Source organism: Sapajus apella, unplaced genomic scaffold (assembly GCF_009761245.1).
Source record: "Sapajus apella isolate SASKATOON/1434 unplaced genomic scaffold, GSC_monkey_1.0 scaffold12, whole genome shotgun sequence".
NCBI classification, from domain to species: Eukaryota; Metazoa; Chordata; class Mammalia; order Primates; family Cebidae; genus Sapajus; species Sapajus apella.
Window position 1 is genome coordinate 4308050 of NW_022436952.1, and position 20815 is coordinate 4328864.

At 53.7% G+C, this 20815-nt stretch overlaps 1 protein-coding gene across 3 annotated transcripts in view; it reads right to left on the reverse strand.

The window, feature by feature from the left end:
* Positions 1 to 20815, reverse strand: part of ERBB2 (erb-b2 receptor tyrosine kinase 2) — a 43560-nt gene that overhangs the window by 10691 nt on the left and 12054 nt on the right. For 2 of the 3 annotated variants that reach the window (XM_032279205.1, XM_032279206.1), the window contains exons 1-15: positions 18384 to 18740; positions 11553 to 11704; positions 10475 to 10688; positions 9262 to 9396; positions 8827 to 8895; positions 8507 to 8622; positions 8229 to 8370; positions 5709 to 5828; positions 5334 to 5460; positions 2415 to 2488; positions 2240 to 2330; positions 1839 to 2038; positions 1353 to 1485; positions 1180 to 1270; positions 330 to 490 (exon numbers count right to left, since the gene is read on the reverse strand). In XM_032279205.1, the coding sequence (XP_032135096.1) occupies positions 330 to 490; positions 1180 to 1270; positions 1353 to 1485; positions 1839 to 2038; positions 2240 to 2330; positions 2415 to 2488; positions 5334 to 5460; positions 5709 to 5828; positions 8229 to 8370; positions 8507 to 8622; positions 8827 to 8895; positions 9262 to 9396; positions 10475 to 10688; positions 11553 to 11704; positions 18384 to 18456 (1898 nt within the window). In that variant the 5' untranslated portion in view covers positions 18457 to 18740. Of the gene's footprint in view, positions 1 to 329; positions 491 to 1179; positions 1271 to 1352; positions 1486 to 1838; positions 2039 to 2239; positions 2331 to 2414; positions 2489 to 5333; positions 5461 to 5708; positions 5829 to 8228; positions 8371 to 8506; positions 8623 to 8826; positions 8896 to 9261; positions 9397 to 10474; positions 10689 to 11552; positions 11705 to 18383; positions 18741 to 19105; positions 19156 to 20815 lie in introns of those variants that run through there. The other variant, XM_032279207.1, reaches the window with a different exon arrangement.

A 20815-nucleotide genomic window follows, 5' to 3' on the forward strand; every position in this document is an offset into this window, starting at 1 on the left:
CTACAGGCACGCACCACCATGCCCAGCTAATTTTTGTATTTTTAGCAGAGATGGGGTTTCACCATGTTGACCAGGATCGTCTCGATCTCTTGACCTCGTGATCCACCCACCTCGGCCTCCCAAAGTGCTGGGATTATAGGCGTGAGCCACCGCGCCCGGCCGACATTAACTTATATTTCATGTTTTAATTTTACAATTTTCACAATGTGTTGCTTTTGTCATCAGAAACAAGATATGACAAAGGGAGAGTTGGCCCCCTTTTATAAGAGCCCCAGAAAGGCCCCTGAAAGTAAAGTCCTTCTTTCTGCAGAAAAGACCCTCAGACTCACGAGTGGGTGCAGTTGATGGGGCAAGGCTGGCATGTGCCCTCCTCATCTGGAAACTTCCAGATGGGCATGTAGGAGAGGTCAGGTTTCACACCGCTGGGGCAGCGGGCCACGCAGAAAGGAGAGTCCTTGTAGTGGGCACAGGCCACACACTGGTCAGCCTCCTGGTGGGGACAGAAAAGGTTTGTGGGGGGCTGACACTGACACCCCCAGAGCAGCAGGATCAGGCCCCTGGTTGGGTTCCCTTCCTGCTTCCCACAGCTACACAACAGCGATTTTCACCGTGCCCCTGGGACAAACACTCCTGCTCTTCACCCAGTCTCTGTGGCCCCTCCCTCAGGGCCCTCCTCCAAGCTGGATCCTGGGCGGGGACTCAGCCGGAGAATGGGAGGCACCCAGAGAGGAAAATGCATTACCTAAGGTGTAACAGCGAGTAACCACAGTCACTGCTGCGTAGAAAGCCTTTCCCGTGCTTCGCTGTGCCAAGCCCTGTTTAATTTCATTCTCGCCACACCCCAGCAAGGCAGCTACTATTACAATACCCATTTTAGGAATGAAAAAAACAAGGTTGGAAGCAGGACCTGGATCTGAATCCAGGTAGTCTGACACCTAAGCCCGCAGGGCTAACCACCTAGCACAGCCACAGCCACGAACACAGACCTCGGGAACTTTTCATAGTCTGAAGGGCCCCGCTCCTGCCACCCTGCTGCTTGTTCAGGTCTGAGCACTGCGCCCTCTCCAGGGATATTTTACCAGACAGCACACCCTGCCGCGTCTCACCAGCCTGCCAAGTCCCTGGCAATGCCCCCTCGCTGCCTCCCTCCACCCAGCTCTGAGCCTGCCAGCAGCTCACCGGTCCAGAACAGGTCACTGAGCCATTCTGGGGCTGACACTCAGGGTGGCACGGCAAACAGTGTCTGGCATTCACATACTCCCTGGGGAGCCTGAGAGAAGAAACGGTGGTGAGGGGGTCTGAGAGTGGCCCCCTGCACCCCTCCAGCCGCCCCTCTCCTCTGCCCCGCATACCCCTGCAGTACTCGGCATTCCTCCACGCACTCCTGGCCCCTAAGGAACTGGCTGCAGTTGACACACTGGGTGGGCCCCGGACCCCAGCAGTGCCCTCGGGCACACAGAGGGTGGCAGGCCAGGTCCTTGCCCACTGCAGTGAGGAGGAAGAGGCCACAGGGGATTTTTGGGGGAGGCCCCAGGTCCAAGTGAATCAGGGAACTGGCTGTGGGCATGGCTCTGGGCTGCAGGGGTGAGGACAGGTGGGGCAGATGTAGGAAGAGGAAGAGTTATGAGATTTCAGAAATAGAGGGGGAGGGAAGGAGGCCAAGGCAGGTAGGACCCAGCTAGAGAAGCCATGCCAAGAGGCCAAGCCAGCCAGAGCTGAGTCAAGAGGGCGCACAGGGACAGGCAGCCTGCACAAGTCCAAGAACGCTGCTGCCAGGGCCCCGTGGGCACTCCTATGTGCTGGCAGATGGGGAGTACGCACTGGGCTCCCTGTCTTACCACACTCGTGCTCTGGCCGGTTGGCAGTGTGGAGCAGGGCTTGGTGCGGGTTCCGGAAGAGACTGTCCCAGGGCACCGTGTGCACGAAGCAGAGGCGGGCATTGTGGTGGATGAGGGCCAGTCCACTGCCCAGTTCCCGCAGTGAGCGCAGCCCCAGCCAGCTGATGCCCAGCCCTTGCAGGGTCAGCGAGTAGGCACCACTATGGGAGAATGCACGCCCTTCACAGTCAGCAAAGGCTCCCTTCATCTTCCTCCGCCCCCAGCACACTCTGCAAACTCTCACAGAAAGGCTACTGCTATGTCCCAGGGGAACAGGAGTACTCCCCCAGGCCCCAAGCTTCCCACAGGGACTCCTCCCTGGGACTCCTCCCCTACCAGGCCCCCTCTTTCCCAGTGCTCACTTGTGCAGAATTCGTCCTCGGATTACTTGCAGGTTCTGGAAGACGCTGAGGTCAGGCAGGCTGTCTGGCCATGCTGAGATGTACAGGTAACCTGCAGGCAGAGGGTGAGATGAGGGGGTTGGGGACATGACAAGGACTCCCAGCCCCTGCAGAGCAGGATACAAAGACAGCCCACCTGTGATCTCTTCCAGAGTCTCAAACACTTGGAGCTGCTCTGGCTGTAGGGGGACGGTGTTGGAGGCTGGGTCCCTGGAGGAATCAGGAGGAGTCAGCAGGGCCAGGAACAGGTTGGACATCACTCCCAGCGCTGGGTGTGCCAGCCCACTCCCCACCATGAATGCCTTCCCTCAAACCCTTTGCCCATCCAGACTGGCTGTTCCCATCCTGGACTTCAAAGTCCAGGCCTTAGTTTGGCAACATCTATGAAAACAGTATTTATCCTTTGATCTAGAAATCTTATTTCTAGGAATGTGGCCTAGGGAGACACTGGCCTGTGTTCCCAGAGCCACATACGAGGTGGAACTGTTTGTAAGAGTGAAAATGGAACATGATTTCAATGTCTATTAGTAAATAGGGGAGCTGTTAAACAAAGCCCTGAGCCACCCAGACCACATAATAAAAATCAACATTTGGGAGCACTTAGTATCTGCCAGGCACTGTTCCAAGAGCTTGACAAATATTAACTCATTCAAATTTTATAATTGCCGGGCGCGGTGGCTCAAGCCTGTAATCCCAGCACTGTGGGAGGCCGAGGCGGGTGGATCACAAGGTCAAGAGATCGAGACCATCCTGGTCAACACGGTGAAACCCCGTCTCTACTAAAAATACAAAAAATTAGCTGGGCATGGTGACGCGTGCCTGTAATCCCAGCAACTCAGGAGGCTGGGGCAGGAGAATTGCCTGAACCCGGGAGGCGGATGTTGCGGTGAGCCGAGATCGCGCCATTGCACTCCAGCCTGGGTAACAAGAGCGAAACTCCGTCTCAAAAAAAAAAAAAAAAAAAATTTTATAATCATCTGGCCAGGTGCGGTGGTACAATCATCTTATGAGGTTGGGACTATTCTTGGCCCCATTTTACAGATGAGGAAACTGAAGCACAGCACGAGGGTCACATGCCTAGTAAGTAGTACAGCCAGGTTTCAAACCCAGGCAGTCTGGCTCCCAAGGCTGGGCTCTTAGCTGCCTCTCCTTGCTGCCATCTGCTCAGCAGCTATTGAGAGAACGAGGCAGTTTGACTCTCAAAGCAAGGTGCAGACAGTGCTCCCCATATGCTCCCATTTACGGAAACGAACCTCCCCACCAAAACGCTGAAAACCACACTTCACTGTGTGTGTGTCTACCGATGCATAAATGATCTAGATGAACAGACACACTGTTAACCCTGATCCCCTCTGGAATGGAGAGCGGAGGTAAAGGAAGCATGAAAGAGAATTTTCTTTTTTTTCCTTTTCTTGAGACAGGGTCTCACTCTGTCAGCCAGGCTAGAGTACTGTGGCATGATCTCAACTCACTGCAACCTCCACCTCCCAGGCTCAGGTGATTTTCCCACCTCAGTCTCCCTAGTAGCTGAGACTACAGGTGAACACAACCATGTCTGGCTAATTTTTTCTATTTTTTGTAGAGATGGGAATCTCACTATGTTTCCTTGAACTCCTGGGCTCAAGCAATCCTCCTGCCTCAGCCTCCCAAAGTGCTAGGATTACAGGCGTGAGCCAATGCCTATAATGTGCACTACCACACCTGGCCCGATTCTTTTTTTTTTTTTTTTTTAGACAGGGTCTCACTCTATTGCCCAGGCTGGAGTGCAGTGGCAAAATCTCAGCTTACTGCAAACTTTACCTCCCAGGTTCAAGCAATTCTCCTGGCTCAGCCTCCCAAGTAGCTGGGACTACAGGCGCACACCACCAAGCCTGGCTAATTTTTTTATTGTAGAGACGGGGTTTCACCACATTGGCCAGGCTGGTCTTGAACTCCTGACCTCAAGTGATCTTCCTGCCTCAGCCTCCCAAAGTGCTGGAATTACAGGTGTGAGCCACTGTGCCTGGCCCCAATTCATCTTCTATTGAAGTATAACTTATATATAATAAAATGCACAGACTCTTAGCATACAGTTTGATGTTTTGACAAAAGCATTCACTCATGTATCCACTACCCCATTCAATATACAGAACATTTTTCTTTCTTTCTCTTTTTTTTTTTGAGACAGAGTCTTGCTTTGTCGCCCAGGCTGGAGTGCAGTGCCACGATCTTGGCTCACTGCAACCTCTGCCTCCCAGGTTCAAGCGATTCTCCTGCCTCAGCCTCCTGAGTAGCTAGCTGGGATTACAGGTACGCACCACCATGCCTGGACAATTTTTGTATGTTTAGCTGAGACAGGGTTTCACCATGTTGGTCAGGCTGGTCTCGAACTCCTGGCCTCATGATCCGCCCTCTTCGGCCTCCCAAAGTGCTGGGATTACAGGCGTGAGCCACCATGCCTGACCCAGAACATTTCTATTACCCCAGAAATGTCCCTTGTGTCCCTCCCTTTTGAGGCCCCCCCACACCCTAGGGCGGCCACCGTTCTGATCTCTCCCACCACAGAGTGGTTTTGTGTGTTCAGAGCCTCACATAAAGGGGATCAGACAGTATGGAATCTTGGCTTCTTTTGCTCAGTGTAATGTGTCTGAGATTCATTCATGTTGTATCGGTAGTTCATCTCCTTCTGTTGCTAAGTAGAATTTTACCAAATGGATACACTGCTGCTTGTTTAGCCCTTCACCAAGTCATGCACATTTGAGTTTTTTATAATTTGGGGATATTTTGAATAAAGCTGCTATGAACTCAAAGGGAATTTTGCTTTATCTAGATGGTCTGACCTCCTTACAAGTCCTTGTTCACGGATAGCATGTCCTTTACAAAAATAACCACCCCCACCCCAAAGACGCTGCTCCCTCTGGTCTCCCATCTGCTTCCTGTATGTTCTTGCCCCAGCCACCACCCACCCCGCCGACAACTTCTGTCTCCTGCCACCCCCCAGAGATGCTGCCACATCTGGGTCCTCAGGACTCTGTCTGCCCTGACACAGTCTCAGGGCCATCGTGCCCACTCTTACCCATCAAAGCTCTCCGGCAGAAATGCCAGGCTCCCAAAGATCTTCTTGCAGCCAGCAAACTCCTGGATATTGGCACTGGTGACCGCCCTCACCTCTCGCAAGTGCTCCATGCCCAGACCATAGCACACTGAGGGGTGGAAGTGGGCAGTGAAGGGGCCGTCTCAGCCTTCACACCAAGACAGGTCAACAGCCACATGGGCCTTAGGGTCCAGGCCCCTCCCCATGCTGACAAAGGATATAGGGATGCTTGTAGGGCTGAGGCGGGCCAGGGGTAGAGAGAGTAGAAGGAAAGGACTGGGTTCCAGGAGGGTCTGAGGAAAGACGGGAAAACGTGGGCTGGGCCAGGCTGCAGGCACAGAGGGACAGAGTAGGTACCTCGGGCACAGGGCTTGCTGCACTTCTCACACCGCTGTGTTCCGTCCTCTGCTGTCACCTCTTGGTTGTGCAGGGGGCAGACAAGCGTGCAGGATCCCACGTCCGTTGATAGGTAGTTGTCTAAGGAGAGCGGGAACATGTATCCACGTACCTGGCCCTTCGTGCACCACCATGAGCAGTGTCACCATGCCCAGGTGCAAGAAGAATAATATCAACCAATACTTAAATGCCCTACCACGCACCAGCACCTGACACCCATTCACTCCTCACAACAACCGCATGGGATCAGCACTGTGAGATTCCCATTTTGCAAAAAGGGAGACCCAAAGCAGAGCGCTCTGTAAATTATCCAAGGTCATTGTGCTAGTGAGTGGAGGAATGAGGATTTGAACCCAAATGGTCTGGCTTTACATTTCTTTTTTTTTTTTTTCTTTTTTTTTTTTTTGAGACAGAGTCTTGCTCTGTCACCCAGGCTGGAGTGCAATGGCGTAGTCTCGACTCACTGCAACTTCCGCCTCCCCGGTTCAAGCGATTCTCCTGCCTCAGCCTCCCAAGTAGCTGGGACTACAGGCGCATGCCACCACACCTGGCTAATTTTTGTATTTTTAATAGAGACAGGGTTTCACCATGTTGGGCAGGCTGGTCTCGAACTCCTCACCTCGTGATCCACCCACCTCAGCCTCCCAAAGTGCTGGGATTACAGGCATGAGCTACTGCACCTGGCCTGGCTCTACATTTTGTTCTCTTCCCAACACAATCAGCCAAGACCTGAAGGCCCACTCCTGTTCCTGTGAGAGGAGGAAAGAGGTTCCCCAGGTCCGAGCCCAGTCTATAAATGCTCATTAGAAAACAGATGAGCTGTTAAATAAAACTGATCTAGGCCGGATACGACAGCTGACACTTGTCCTCCCAGCACTTTGCAATCCCTGATCACCTGAGGTCAAGAGTTTGAGACCAGCTTGGCCAACATGGTGAAACTCCATCTCTACTAAAAATACAAAAATTAGCCAGGTGTGGTGGGGCATGCCTGTAGTCCCAGCTACTAGAGACTGAGGCACAAGAATAGTTTGAATGCGGAGGGCAAAGGTTGCAGTGAGCCGAGATTGCACCACTGCACTCCAGCCTGGGCAACAGAACTAGACTCTGTCTTAAAAAAAAAAAAAAAAAAAAAATCTAGGTGAGGTGGCTCATGCCTGTAATCCCAGCACTTTGAGTGGCCAAGGCAAGTGGATTGCCTGAGGTCAGGAGTTCAAGACAAGCCTGGACAACTTGTTGAAACCCCATTTGTACTAAAAATACAAAAATTGACCAGGCACGGTAGCTCACACCTGTAATCCCAGTACTTTGGGAGGCCAAGGCGAGTGGCTCACCTGAGGTCAGGAGTTCGAGACCACCTGGCCAACATGGTGAAACCCCGTCTCCACTAAAAAAAAAAAAAAAATTAGCAAGGTGTGGTGGCGGGCGCCTGTAATCCAAGCTCCTCGGGAAGTTTAGGCAGAGAATTGCTTGAACCCAGGAGGTAGAGTTTGCAGTAAGCCAAGATTACGCCACTGCACTCCAGCCTGGCAACAAGGCAAAACTCTATCACAAAAAAAATAAATTAGCCAGGCATGGTGGTGGGCGCCTGTAATTCCAGCTACTCAGGAGGCTGAGACACGACAATAGCATGAACCCAGGAGGCGGAGGTTGCAGTGAGCCGAGATCGTGCCACTGCAGTAAAGCTAAACTCAGTCTAAAAAATAAATAAATAAAAATAAAAGGTAAAACTGATGATGTAGCCAGACTATAGAATAAAAGCTAACATTTAGGAGCACTTAGTACATAGCAGACATTGTTCTAAGAGCTTTACAAATATTAACTCAAACAATTTTATTTTATTTTTATTTTATTTATTTTTTTTTTTTGAGACAGAGTTTCGCTCTGGTTACCCAGGCTGGAGTGCAATGGCACGATCTCGGCTCACTGCAACCTCCGCCTCCCGGGTTCAGGCAATTCTCCTGCCTCAGCCTCCTGAGTAGCTGGGATTACAGGCACGCGCCACCATGCCCAGCTAATTTTTTGTAGTTTTAGTAGAGACGGGGTTTCACCATGTTGACCAGGATGGTCTCGATCTCTTGACCTCGTGATCCACCCGCCTCGGCCTCCCACAGTGCTGGGATTACAGGCTTGAGCCACCGCGCCCGGCCTTCAAACAATTTTATAACCACCTTATGAGGCTGGGACTATTCTTGCCCCCATTTTACAGATGAGGAAACTGAGGCACAGCACAAGGGTCACGTGCCTAATAAGTGATAGAGCCAGGTTTTAAACCCAGGCAGTCTGGCTCCCAAGTCTGGGCTCTTAGCTGCCTCTCCTTACTGCCACCTGCCCCACAGCTGTTGAAAGAACAAGGCAGTTTGGCAGGAACTGTCATGACTGGCTCCCAAAGCAAGGTGCAGACAGTGCTCCCCATATGCTCCCATTTACAGAAACCAACCTCCCCACCAAACGATGAAAGCCGTGTTTCTCCCTGTCACTCACAGGGACAGGCAGTCACACAGCTGGCGCCAAATGTATACCGGCCCTCGGGGTTGGGCATGGACTCAAAGGTGTCTGTGTTGTAGGTGACCAGGGCTGGGCAGTGCAGCTCACAGATGCCACTGTGGTTGAAGTGGAGGCAGGCCTGGGGGGACAGGTGGCTGGTTGTCACTGCTGTTTTTCCCTGGTGTGCCAGGGGCAATAGGGCAGTACCAGGCAGGGTACCCACCCCTTGCATCCTGGGGAATAGGGCACAGTAGGCACAAGGCAGAGGCACATACCAGGCAGTCAGAGTGCTTGGGGCCCGTGCAGCCGGCAGCACACTGCTCATGGCAGCAGTCAGTGGGCAGCGGGCCCTTGCAGCGGGCACAGCCACCGGCACAGACAGTACGTGTCACTGTTGGGCAAAGGGCAGGATGAGGGCTGAGTGGCACCCTGGGCACTAGACCCTCATCAGCATCACCTTCTAGGGAGACTATCTACCCCAGGGAAGACATCCCAAACCTGTTATCCCACCCCTCCCTTGTCGCCTATATGACACCTGTGTTCTACCCTGCCCTGGCCCTCCCCTCCCCTGACTCCAGGCCTCCCTGAGACTCACGGCTCTGACAGTCCTCAGAACTCTCTCCCCAGCAGCGGGAGCCCTTACATGCCGGAGAACAGGGGTGGCCTGAGGACAGAACCAGAGAGAGGCAGTGAGAGAGATGTCTAACAGCAAGAGGACAGGTTAACAATGGAGAGAGACACAAACAGCAGCAGAGGCCACAAGGCCAACTGCACAGCAAGGGAGGGACCCTAACAGGCAGAGAGGCCCCCAAACCAGAGGCACCACCTAGAGGCAGAGGGAGACGGGACAGGGAACCCCAGAGTCAGAGATGAAGAGGCACAGAGAGATGGCAGGAGGGATGGAGAGGGAGGAAATAGGTGGTGTAGGCAGCTGGGGCAGTGGCGGGCGGGTGCTGGGTTGTAAGTCAGGAGTCTGGGGCTGGGGTCAGGCTGTACGAGAGAAGGAGCAGCAGGGAGGAGCATAGCTTACAGGCCCGAGAGCGGTTGGTGTCTATCAGTGTGAGAGCCAGCTGGTTGTTCTTGTGGAAGATGTCCTTCCACAAAATCGTGTCCTGGTAGCAGAGCTGGGGGTTCCGCTGGATCCAGACCCCTCCCTTCAAGATCTCTGTGGGGTGAGCAATGATCAGGGATCCTTTCTCCTTCAGTCACCTTCTGCCTCCCTTGGAGCCCTCATGCCTTCTAAGACAGGAACGGGCCTTTTAAACAACCGCCCGGTTTCCCAGGGAGGAGAGAAGAGATCTTCGGCATCTTCGAGCCCCACCAACACCACCCCCACAACATGAACAAAGCGAGACCCAGGGAGGAGTGAGCTGTCCATGCTAGGTCCAGACGCCCACGTGGACCGCAGCTTTCTCCTTCCCTCTCACCTCTACTCTGGGCACGCTGCTTGGTGGTTAAGAGACCGTGGAGTCCGAAACCCAGCACCATCACTCACTAGCTACGTAACTTTTGTCCCTTATCTCATCTGTAGAATGAGAGTCACTGATTCTTTCCTGACAGGACTGCAGCGTGACTGAAATGGGACCCTGCAGGCAAAACACATGGCACCCAGACTCTGGGCACAGTTGGCTCCAGGCCACCAAACAGTGACACGGGTTGTTCACTGTACACTTCACTCAGCCAAGTTGGGGCAAAAACCCAGCCTGCATTCTATGATTGAATGATGTGTGCTATGCAAGCTGCACCTTCCTAGGAAGACGGGGAATCTTTTTCCAATCTTCTGAGGGCGTCTTCCTGGGCTCTGCCTGTATCTGTCTAGAGGGACGCCATTTCCTTTTTCTTTTTTTTTTTTCCCGAGATGGAGTTTCACTCTTGTTGCCCAGGCTGGAGTGCAATGGCGCGATCTCAGCTCACCGCAACCAACGCCTCCTGGGTTCAAGGGATTCTCTTGCTCCAGCCTCCCAAATAGCTGGGATTATAGGCATGCGCCACCACACTCGGCAAATTTTGTATTTTTAGTAGAGACAGGGTTTTTCCATGTTGGTCAGGCTGGTCTCAAACTCCTGACCTCAGGTGATCCACCCGCCTCAACTCCCAAAGTGCTGGGATTGCAGGCGTGAGCCACCATGCCCAGCAGAGAGGACACCATTTCTAATCCACATAAAAAAGCCTCCCCATGGTCAGCTGTGACCCTGGTCAGCTCTGAATAACCAAGAGAAAGTTTTAATGATGGTGAAGGCCACCTGTGAGGCTTCGAAGCTGCAGCTCCCGCAGGCCTCCTGGGGAGGCCCCTGTGACAGGGGTGGTATTGTCCAGAGGGTCTCCGTTGTCTAGCACAGCCAGGGCATAGTTGTCCTCAAAGAGCTGGGTGCCTCGTACAATCCGCAGCCTCTGCAGCGGGACCTGTCTCACTTGGTTGTGGGCGATGAGCACGTAGCCCTGCACCTCCTGTATATCCTGGTAGGGAGCAGTAGGGTGGGGCTGAAGCAGGAACACTACCACACCCCAAGGCCTCCCTGGGGCTCCCCAGTACTTGGGGATCTTGGGCAAGGCCCCCAGCTACTGAGCAGTCCTGTTCCCTCATATATAACATGATAAAATGGAGAGAAAGGTAATGCCCTGCCTTGCCTCACTAGATTCTTACATGATCAAGAAAGATAACGGCGGGGGGGACACTTCGTAAACTCTAAACAGGTGCCCCACCCTCTCTGCATCTCAGTTTCTTCATCAGTGAAAGCAAAGGCCTGGATGGGATCGTGTCTACAATTTGACAAACCAAGCAGGTGGCCCCACTCCAGGGTCCGTGGACACGGCCCAGCAGGCTGGTTTCCACCCTCTCTCTCCTGCTCACAGCCTTTTCACAGACATTTCTCTTTCGAGCTTCACAATGGGTACCTATTGCTCCCAATATGCAGATAGGAATCAAAGGGGGTATAGGTCACATTCATAGGGCTCAGCAGTGGCAGAACTGGGCCTGTAATCCACCTTTCTCACCAGCCGTTTCTGCTGCTCTGGGTGGGAGAGGGACAGTGGCTGGGGCAGGTGGAAGGGGGACATGATCATGCTGACAAGAGAGCACAAGCTATAGCAGAAACCCAGATGCATCCCATCCAGAGATGTCCTCAGCCAGCCACATTATAGAGAGAGTCAACTGATGCTGCAGTAAAATGAATGGGGGTTGGACGTTAGAAAGGACTTCCTGGTTGAGAAACAACAAGAGAGGAAATAAAGGGCATGGCACCTTCTTCTGCCACCCACCTGTAAACAGAGGGCTCAGCCCAGCTGGAGGCAGGGCCTGGCTGGGTTGCCCATGGGCCTCACCTGCAGGAAGGAGAGGCTGGCATTGGTGGGCAGGTAGGTGAGTTCCAGGTTACCCTGCACCACCTGGCAGCCCTGGTAGAGGTGGCGGAGCATGTCCAGGTGGGTCTCAGGACTGGCAGGGAGCCGCAGCTTCATGTCTGTGCCGGTGCACACTGGCAGGAGGGAGCAGATGGGTCAGAGGACACTGGCCAGGGACCTTCTCAGATCTGGCCACCCCATCCAAACTCATTCCCAGAGTCATGCCACCTCAGACAGGGAGAAGGCCTGACTGAAGGACCCTTCCATCCACATCCCTTGAACCTGCAGGGTTAACAGCAGAAGAAAGCTTGTGTGTTTGGGAAGTAGACGGATTTCAGGGGAGAGGCTCCTTCTGACTGGGCCCACCCTGTACATCCAGAGGCTGCCCCAGCGTGCCAGCCCTGTGGAGCTCGCCCGCCAGTACAGGGTGTTGGCTGGAAAAGAAAGACTCCCTTTGTCCCAAAGGGACAACTCAGAGCCAGGGGTAAAAATCCCCCAAGAGAGGCGATGACGAATCATGAATCTTCTGGATACCCCCTGCCCCTCTCCCAAGCAAACAAACTTGGGGCATTCTCCCTATGCCATTCCAGTACACCCACATGCCAACCTCTTGGCAAGGGGTGCACACCCCCGTAATGCCACCCAGAGAGTGGGGAAGGAAGGTCAGCTGGAGTTGTAGTGGGGGCATGGGGCAACCAGGGCCCTGGTCATTGCAGAGACCTCTGGGAGTCCCCCATGAAGAGAAAAGGAGCATGAGACTCCAGCTGTGGGCATCTGGACACAGGCTGCAGATCCCGGGCCAGGGTGGCACAGATCCTGCACCAAGGTTTCCTGCGCTGGCACCCTCATCTGGCCACCTCCTCAGGGCAAGACTCCAGAACCAGCTGGCAGAATCTGTGCCACGAAACTGCTGCTACAAAGGCACTACGTCAGCCCTGCGTACCTGCCCAGCATCAGCCATCAGCCATCAGCCATAAGCCATGGGACACAGAGCTGAACTGCCACACCTGGCCCACCTGGACCCCAGCCTGGTATCCCTGAGACCAGAAATGTCCATGAAGGCCATGAATACTAGAGGGGGTAAAGAATCCCTGGTGAGGGGGTGCTAGGGTAGCAGTTCACACCAGGCCTGCCAGCGGGGGGAGATGAAAGTGCCCAGTTGAACTTGTTTTTCTGCTCTGGTGAGATGAATCACCTGGCGTGTCTTGCCCAGGAGATCGGAAGGGTGAGGGCGGAGGGCACCCTCAGGCCCACAGGCCCACAGGTGCCTGAGCTGCCCAGAATTCCTGCCAGTTACTGCTCCGCCTCCCACAGGCTACATGCAGATTCAGGGACAGCACAAGTGCTGGCTTGGGGTCTGACCCAAGAGGCACTGCTCTCCCAGCAAGTCAGAGCCTAAGGTCAAATCCTAGGGGGTAATACAAGGTACCCCCTGCCTTCAGAGAGCTGGGAGAGCCTGGTAGGGTAAGCCCCTGGGTTCCCTGCCCAGGCCAGTGGCCTGGCCACAAACTGGTGGTCTCCCAGTAATACCCAGAGTGGCCTCTATTCCCACCTCTCTGGGCAGATATGGACAAAGAGGGAGGAATAGGAGGGCCCAGAAATAGAACTCAAGGGTCCATGTCCCTGATGGAGGCCTCCCCGCTCCATGCCTCACCCACTTGCACCCCCTCCTCTTCTCCTCCTCCCCCTACAGACTCCCAAGAGAAACAGGAGCTGGGGGTGGCAGGCCAGGCCCAAAATAACGCCCTGCTGCCAGGACCTCCCCCGGCCTCAGCCCTTCAGCTGCTTTATAGACACAGCTGTTTGCAGGCCCAGACCCCAGGCCCTGGCCCAAGCCCAGGGTCCCCACAGGGCTGGAGCAGGGGCCGACTCCACCCCCTGCAGCCCTTTTCAAGGGATGCCAGCTGTGGCCACCAGGCAATAGGAAAACAACAACAATGGGGAGTGGGGGCCACCACAGTCACTGAGCTGAGCACCTACCGTGTGCCAGCTGAGCACCTACTTTGTGCCCAGCAGGCACTCTGGGTGGATCTGCATAACATGCTCCACAGACTGGGGCTGCAACCTCCTCCGTCTTGCAAAGAAAACAACTGAGGCTGGCAGGGGTTAGCTCCTCATCATAAAGCTTTCGAGCAATAGGCAGGACTGGAACTCAGGTCAGCCTGCCTTCAGATCCCGCGTTCCTTCCACTAGGTCTAAATGCACATATACAAATCCACCCCACACCCCACGCCAACGTAAATACATGCTAATTCTCCCGATGCCTCCGATAATCACCACAGGCTCTATGCAGGGCAGGGTGGCTGGGCTGGGCTGGACTGGAGGGTCAGAACGGGTTGTAGCCCCACCCCACTAGTGAGTTTGTTTACCTGATTTGTGGCCAATTTGAGTCTGATTAAGAATCTTAGTGTCTGCAGACAGGTGGTAAAATTGGTACCCTGAGAACCGTTCCCAGGGAACTGGGTGCTTGCTGGCTAACACCCCCACCAGCCCACATGAGGTCAAGAAGGCCTTCCTGACACCTCCCTCCCACTCTCCCATCTCCTTAGCATGGTCCCCACATCTGCCTGTCCCACTGATTTTCTTTTTTTGAAATGGAGTCTTGCCCTGTTGCCCAGGCTGGAGTGCAGTGGCACGATCTCAGCTCACTGCAACCTCTGCCCCAGGTTCAAGCAATTTTCCTGCCTCATCCTCCTGAGTAGCTGGGATTACAGGCACCTGCCACCACACCGGGCTAATTTCTGTATTTTTAGTTGAGACCGGGTTTCATTGTGTTGGCCAGGCTGGCCTCGAACTCCTGACCTTGTGATCCACCTGCCTCAGCCTCCCAAAGTGCAGAGATTACAGGCATGAGGCAAAGCGCCCGGCCCCCACTGATTTTTTTGGGAGGTAGGTCTAATTCTACCCAGGAGTGTCCTTGTCTCCAGGACCCTGGCCCTCAGGAACCCCCACCTCCAATTCTCCAGAGCAAAGATAGTATGAGGCAGGACCAGCCACAAGGAGTGCTGGTTAAGTGTCTGCTGAGTGAGTGAATGAATGAATTAAATCCAGTCAAGAGTCTCCAAACAAAAGGAACCAGCTGAGGTCATGGTATCTCTCTCTCTGCTCAGAGCTGGTCACAGTCCTTCATATCTCTCTGGATTCTGGTGGTCAGGACTTGACCCCAGCCCTGGGTTTCCCTCAGGTGGGTTCTCTCCTCCCCACCAGCCTGCAGCCCCAGCTGTTCCTTTTGCTCACAGCAGAAGAGCCATCACTTCCCTTGGTTTCCATGAACACCACAGTAAAACAATCTGCATCCCCAGACCCATAATGTCACCGCCCATTAAAGTGACACTGGAACTCCCCGACCACAAACACCTGGTGTATCAGGCCTGACATCAGACCAGGGCCTGGGCCCAGGGTCTTTAGATGAGAGCCCTAGCTCGGCTATTCACTGAGCGATCTTGAGCAAGTCCCCAGACCTCCAGGGCAGAAGCTAAATCGGATCCATCTCTATGCCCCGCAGTGCCTGCAACTCAGTGGATATTTACTGACCTCAACTGGGCTGGAACAGCTCTTACTCCCTCAGAGAAGGTATATGAGAGTTAAATGAGGTAATGAATTGCGCAGCCATCTGTAAACATGAGGAGGCTTTGTAAACAGAACTGGGACAACACAAACATTCGCCAGAACAATTCTCCCACTCCTTGAAAGAGCACACATCCCTTACCCCCACCTCCTCTCTCTTCTCAGCGGGAGGATGGGTGGCCAAACAAAAGACAAAGGTACCACTCTAGAGGGGCTTCCTATAGGTGGAGGGTCGTAAGGGGACTGACTCTCTTTCCAGATCATTCTATCACCCAAGGACAGCCATAACTACCCCGGGCCCCACCCCAGCCCTCCCAGCCACAGCCCCACACTGGCCCCTCATGCTGCCACTTCAGCTGTCTCTTTCGCCCACAGCCCTGTGTGTCAGAGTGGCCCCTGTACCCTCCTGCCCTCAGCCCCCTGCCATGCTAGGAGGTCCCTAAAGGAAGGCAGGCACTGGCTGGACAGGGAGAGGACTCCGAAGTCAGGAGGGGACCTCAGGGCCCACCAGCTCAGCCCCACTTTCCGCAGCCTAGAGAAGTGGATGGAAAGGTCATTCACCTGAACAAGACGAGCGCCTCTCCTCCCACCTGGCCACCTGCCTGCCCCTAAGGCATTGTTCAACCCATGATTGTTGGCTGGAATAAAACTCTAACTACCTCTTATTGCCTCCTCATCAGAGCCCAAAAATGCCCTGGACATTACTGGGTAGCTGGGAGCTTTGGGTAAGTTGCTTCATTTCTCTGAACTTCCATTGTCTCATCTGTGCACCTACTTCACAGGACTGTTGCAGAGATTAAATGAAACCATGGATAAAAACCTAGCCTATAGGAAGTACACCGCACATTTCTTCAAAGTTAAAGCAAGACAGGTTCATACAGCAGGAATATGGGTAATAAACCAAGAGAAAATTAGAAGTTCTTCATGTTTGACTTTGGAATGCCACATATTTTTTCTTTTTACATTTAATCCTTATCTTTTCCACTTTTTTATTTTTTCAAATAAAATGAGTACTTTCCCCAAGTACAGTAAAGAGAGGAGGCTGTTGGAAGAATCATACTGGAATTAAAATATGAAGGAGTGCTGCAAGATTAAAAGGGTGTACTTGCTGCAATTTGCAAAAATCTGCACCTCTAAGAAAGGATCTCAGCAAAATCCTGACCCCTCTGGGACTCCCTCTAGGCCTTCCCTTCCCCCACATTCCTGCCCCCAGCCCTCAGCCCTTGGGTAAAATCTGGGTGCCGGAGGCAAATGGGTGGTGCGCTTTTTTTTTTCTGAAACAGGGTCTCACTCTGTCGCCCAAGCTGGAGTGCAGTTGTGATCATCGCTCACTGCAGCCTCAACTTCCTGAGCTCAGGTGATCCTCCTGCCTCAGCCTCCAGAGTAGCTGGGACTACAGGCATGTGTCACCACATCCAGCTAATTTTTGTAGTTTTGTACTGAAAGAGTTTTGTCATGTTGCCCAGGCTGTGCAATGGCTTTTTAACCATCTCCTGCACAACATAATCAATAGCACAGGTTGAGGGGTGAGGACATGAGGAGGCACCATCCAGAGAACCCAGCCCTGAAATCCAGCTCTGCAGCAGCTGCTATTCCTTGATCAACTATCAGCCCAAGGTGAAGAAGGGCAGCAGCTCAGCCTGACAGCCCAGCCTGGCCTCACCCTTCTCATCAGAAGGTGAGAGGTGAAGATGCCTGTCTGGGAAACAGGGAGGGCAAGGATGGACTCCCTGGAAGAGAGGAGCCTTCTTCCTCAGCAAGAAGGCGTGGCCACAGAAGGCTACTCCCTCTGTTTATGGCATATCTGGCCCAGCACCTTGAGGGAGTTCCTGGAGAGGACAGAGTTCAGCCTGTGTCCCCAAGTCAGCAGAGGGGCTGCTGTTTGGCAACATAAAGCCCAGACACACAATCACAAAGACCACACAACTCAGGAACAGCTTAGCATAGACATGCAGATATAACACAGCCATACACTCACTCACAGAGGGCCCCTCGGGCAACACACAGACACGATGACACCCACCCCCTCCCCAGACCCCCTGACCTATAGGGACCACCCACAGCTCCCAGAACACTTTCATTTTGTATCCCCTACAACCCAGTGATTCAGGGAACAGTGTCCCTCATTGCTCCAGGTGCATTCATTCATACAGTGATTTCGAATGCATGGTTGGGGGTCGCACTGCCTGGGGTCCTATGTTAATCCCACCATTTACCGGCTGCTACTCAACCTCTTTAAGTCCAGAATGCTGGCAAACCTTCCACTATAGAGGTGTTTCAGGATTAAAGGAGAGTGCATGCAAAACGCCACACATAGTTCCGGGCAGAGTATACCTGGCCCAGGCTATATGTTAGCTTTTATGATTAATGCACACAGGTGGACAGATGGGTCAGGATACACACTGCCCCCACTCACCCTTCCCCAAGCACAGCACCAAAGAAAAAGCGGCAGAACCACTCAGCCCTCCCTAGGCCCCCATCTGGCCCGTTTCTTAGCTTCCTTCCCTGGGAACTCTCCCACTTTACACCCCAAGTAACCCACCACCACCCCTCCATGGTCCACGCGCTCCAAAAGTCACAGAGCACAGTCCCTAGGCTGGCCCTAAGAATCTGTTAGAAGCAAACGTCTCCCCCGCCCCCAACCCAGACCCCAGCAAGAGGCCACCCTCTGGGCCACCCTTTCCTCCCCAGCTATGTTTGGGACAGGTTGCTATGCCACCCCCGCACCCCACCACACACACACAACCGACCCAGCCAGAAGCAGGAGCAACCAAACCAAAATCGTCTGAAGGGGTGCGGGGAGGGGCTGGCGGAGGGGCAGGGCAGAGGACCCCCCCAAGGAATCCAGCCCAGGCCAGTCCGGAGGCGGAGGCTGCCAACTGGAAAGGCTTTGAGAAAGCTTGAAGGGGCTCGAGAAGGGGGGAAATACGCGCTCACGCTCTATGCAATACACTCATTGAGGGAAAAGTTTCTAAACAATTTCAGAGAACTTCTTTGACAAGCTCCCGGGTCCCCCTGGGAGCCTGGAAAGCGCCAGTCTCTGGAATGAGCCATCTCAAGCCGCTGCCGTGTAACTGCCCCCTCCGGCCCGAGGGCCCCGCTGCCCTGAGCGTCTGGACCGTCCGCAACTTCGGGATGGAAGAGCTAGTCCGGGCCCCTCTGGCCCTGCCGGCGGGTGGACCTCAGAGGGGGATCCAGGCGGCAAGGTCCCGCCGCTGCTCCGTCCCCTCCCCACACCAGACCCACCTTGGGTGCCCGCGGCTCCGGGGGGCAAGAGGGCGAGGAGGATCCCCCAGCGGCACCAGGCCGCCAGCTCCATGGTGCTCACTGCGGCTCTGGCCCCATGGCTCCGACTGGACCAGGCTGGTGGGGCGCGGGGCGCGGGGCGCGGCGAGGGGTGGAGGCCCGGCGCGCAGCGCCGGAAAGGGCCCCGTGGGAAGGGGTGCGCAGCTGCCCGGGGGGCTCCCCTGGTCTCTCCGGTCCCGAAGGAGGGGAATCTCAGCTCCACAACTTCATTCTTATACTTCCTCAAGCAGCCCTCCTCCTCCACCTCCTCCTCCTCCTGTGATTGGGAGCAAGCGCGCTCCCAGCTCGCCCCCTCCAACTGCATTCCAACAAGTCTGGGAGTGGCAACTCCCAGCTTCACTTTCTCCCTCTCTCCGCGCAGGCCTGGGTGCGTCCCTCCCAGCGCCGGGACGCCTGGGTTGCCTGCAGCCGTTCTCACAATTTTCCTCGGAGAATCCCTAACTGCAGAGGCTGGTGATTCTGCCCCCTCCCCCAGAGTCCAGGACAAATTCCCTAGGCTGCCACTCTTCATGCTCTTTTAAGTCGCAGGTTTTATCTTAAACATTCCTAGGGAGCTGGCGTCCTACTCATCCCAAGCCTATCTGTTTTAAAATCAAATAATGGTTTTTCCACCACATCCTCTAGTAAAATTGATAGTCAAGGAGGAGGATGTATGTGTTTGCCTTGTGGCTTCCAGGACCCCCAGGCATATCTTTTGGAATCTTTGAAGTACCTTCTCCAGTCTGAAAATCATGATCTCAAGAGGGTCTACAAATCTGGGAGGAGACAGTCATATCGCAAGGACTTCTTTCTTTTTTTTTTTTTTTGAGTCGGAGTTTCGCTCTTGTTGCCCAAACTGCAGTGCAATGGCCCAATCTTGGCTCACCGAAAGCTCCGCCTTCTGGGTTCAAGCGATTCTCTTGCCTCAGCTTCCCAAGTAGCTGGGATTACAGGCATGTGCCACAACGCCCAGCTAATTTTGTATTTTTAGTAGAGACGAGGTTTCTCCATTTTGGTCAGGCTGGTCTCGAACTCCCGACCTCAGATGATCTGCCCACCTTGGCCTCCCAAAGTACTGGGATTACAGGTGTGAGCCACTGCGCCCGGCCGAGGACTTCTATCTCAGTTCTTCAAAGTGCATCCTTCTTGCTTATTTAAGGAGGCACCCAGCACCCATGCATGCAAGGTTTCTTCTTTGCCCCTTGCCTTCTGCTTAATTCCACTTCCCAACTACATTCTACTTGGAGCCCCTGACCCTATTCCTTAGGCCTACTGGTAGGGGTGGGGATGGAAGGAAGAGTTTTTTTTTTTTTTTTTTTTTTTTTAAAGACGGGGTTTCACCATGTTGGTCAGGCTGGTCTTGAACTCCCGACCTCAGGTGATCCTCCCGCCTTGGCCTCCAAAGTGCTTGGATTACAGGCATGAGCCACCACGCCCGGCCGACTTTTTTTTTTTTTTTTTTTTTTTTTTGAAATTTCAACAAGATATTGCATGGGACATATTTATACTAACAAATTATTCACTGTTTATCTGAAACTCAAATTTAACTGGGCCTCCTTATTTTTATGTGCTAAATCCGGCAGTTCTTGTTGGAATGCCCCAGGCAAGAACACAGCTGTAATGGTCAAGAAGGGATCAAAGGCACCTATCAGGGACTGGAGAATGAACGACACTAGCATCCCTTTCTCTCGTTTTCCCCCCGCACCCCCCTCACCTCTTTAAAGGTATATACTTGCATTTCTAAACTTGCTTCCCTGTGCTGAGCATACTTATAGACAGGCACCTCTGGTGGGACAGAGCCCCAGAAACAGGGGGCTCTGAGACCAAGAGGACCTGAATTCAAATCTTGACTCTATCATATATCAGTCATGTGACCCTGGGCAAGTGAATGAGCGTTTCTGGTCTCAGTTGGCTCACCTGTAAAACAGCATCTGGCATACTATGCTGGGGTTAGAGGAGATTGTGCTCCAGAAGCACTCAGCGCAGTACCTGGCATATAAGAATTCCTCAATAAATGGTCCAGATTTAGTTATACTGGGGCAAATCCAGGTTTTGTGGGGCCTGAAGCTTATATAATTTGGGAAATTATCTTTAAGAAAGTAATACAGGCCGGGCGCGGTGGCTCAAGCCTGTAATCCCAGCACTTTGGGAGGCCGAGGCGGGTGGATCACGAGGTCAAGAGATCGAGATCATCCTGGTCAACATGGTGAAACCCCGTCTCTACTAAAAACTACAAAAAATTAGCTGGGCATGGTGGCGCGTGCCTGTAGTCCCAGCTACTCAGGAGGCTGAGGCAGGAGTTTTGCTCTTGTTACCCAGGCTGGAGTGCAATGGCGCGATCTCGGCTCACCGCAACCTCCGCCTCCTGGGTTCAAGCAATTCTCCTGCCTCAG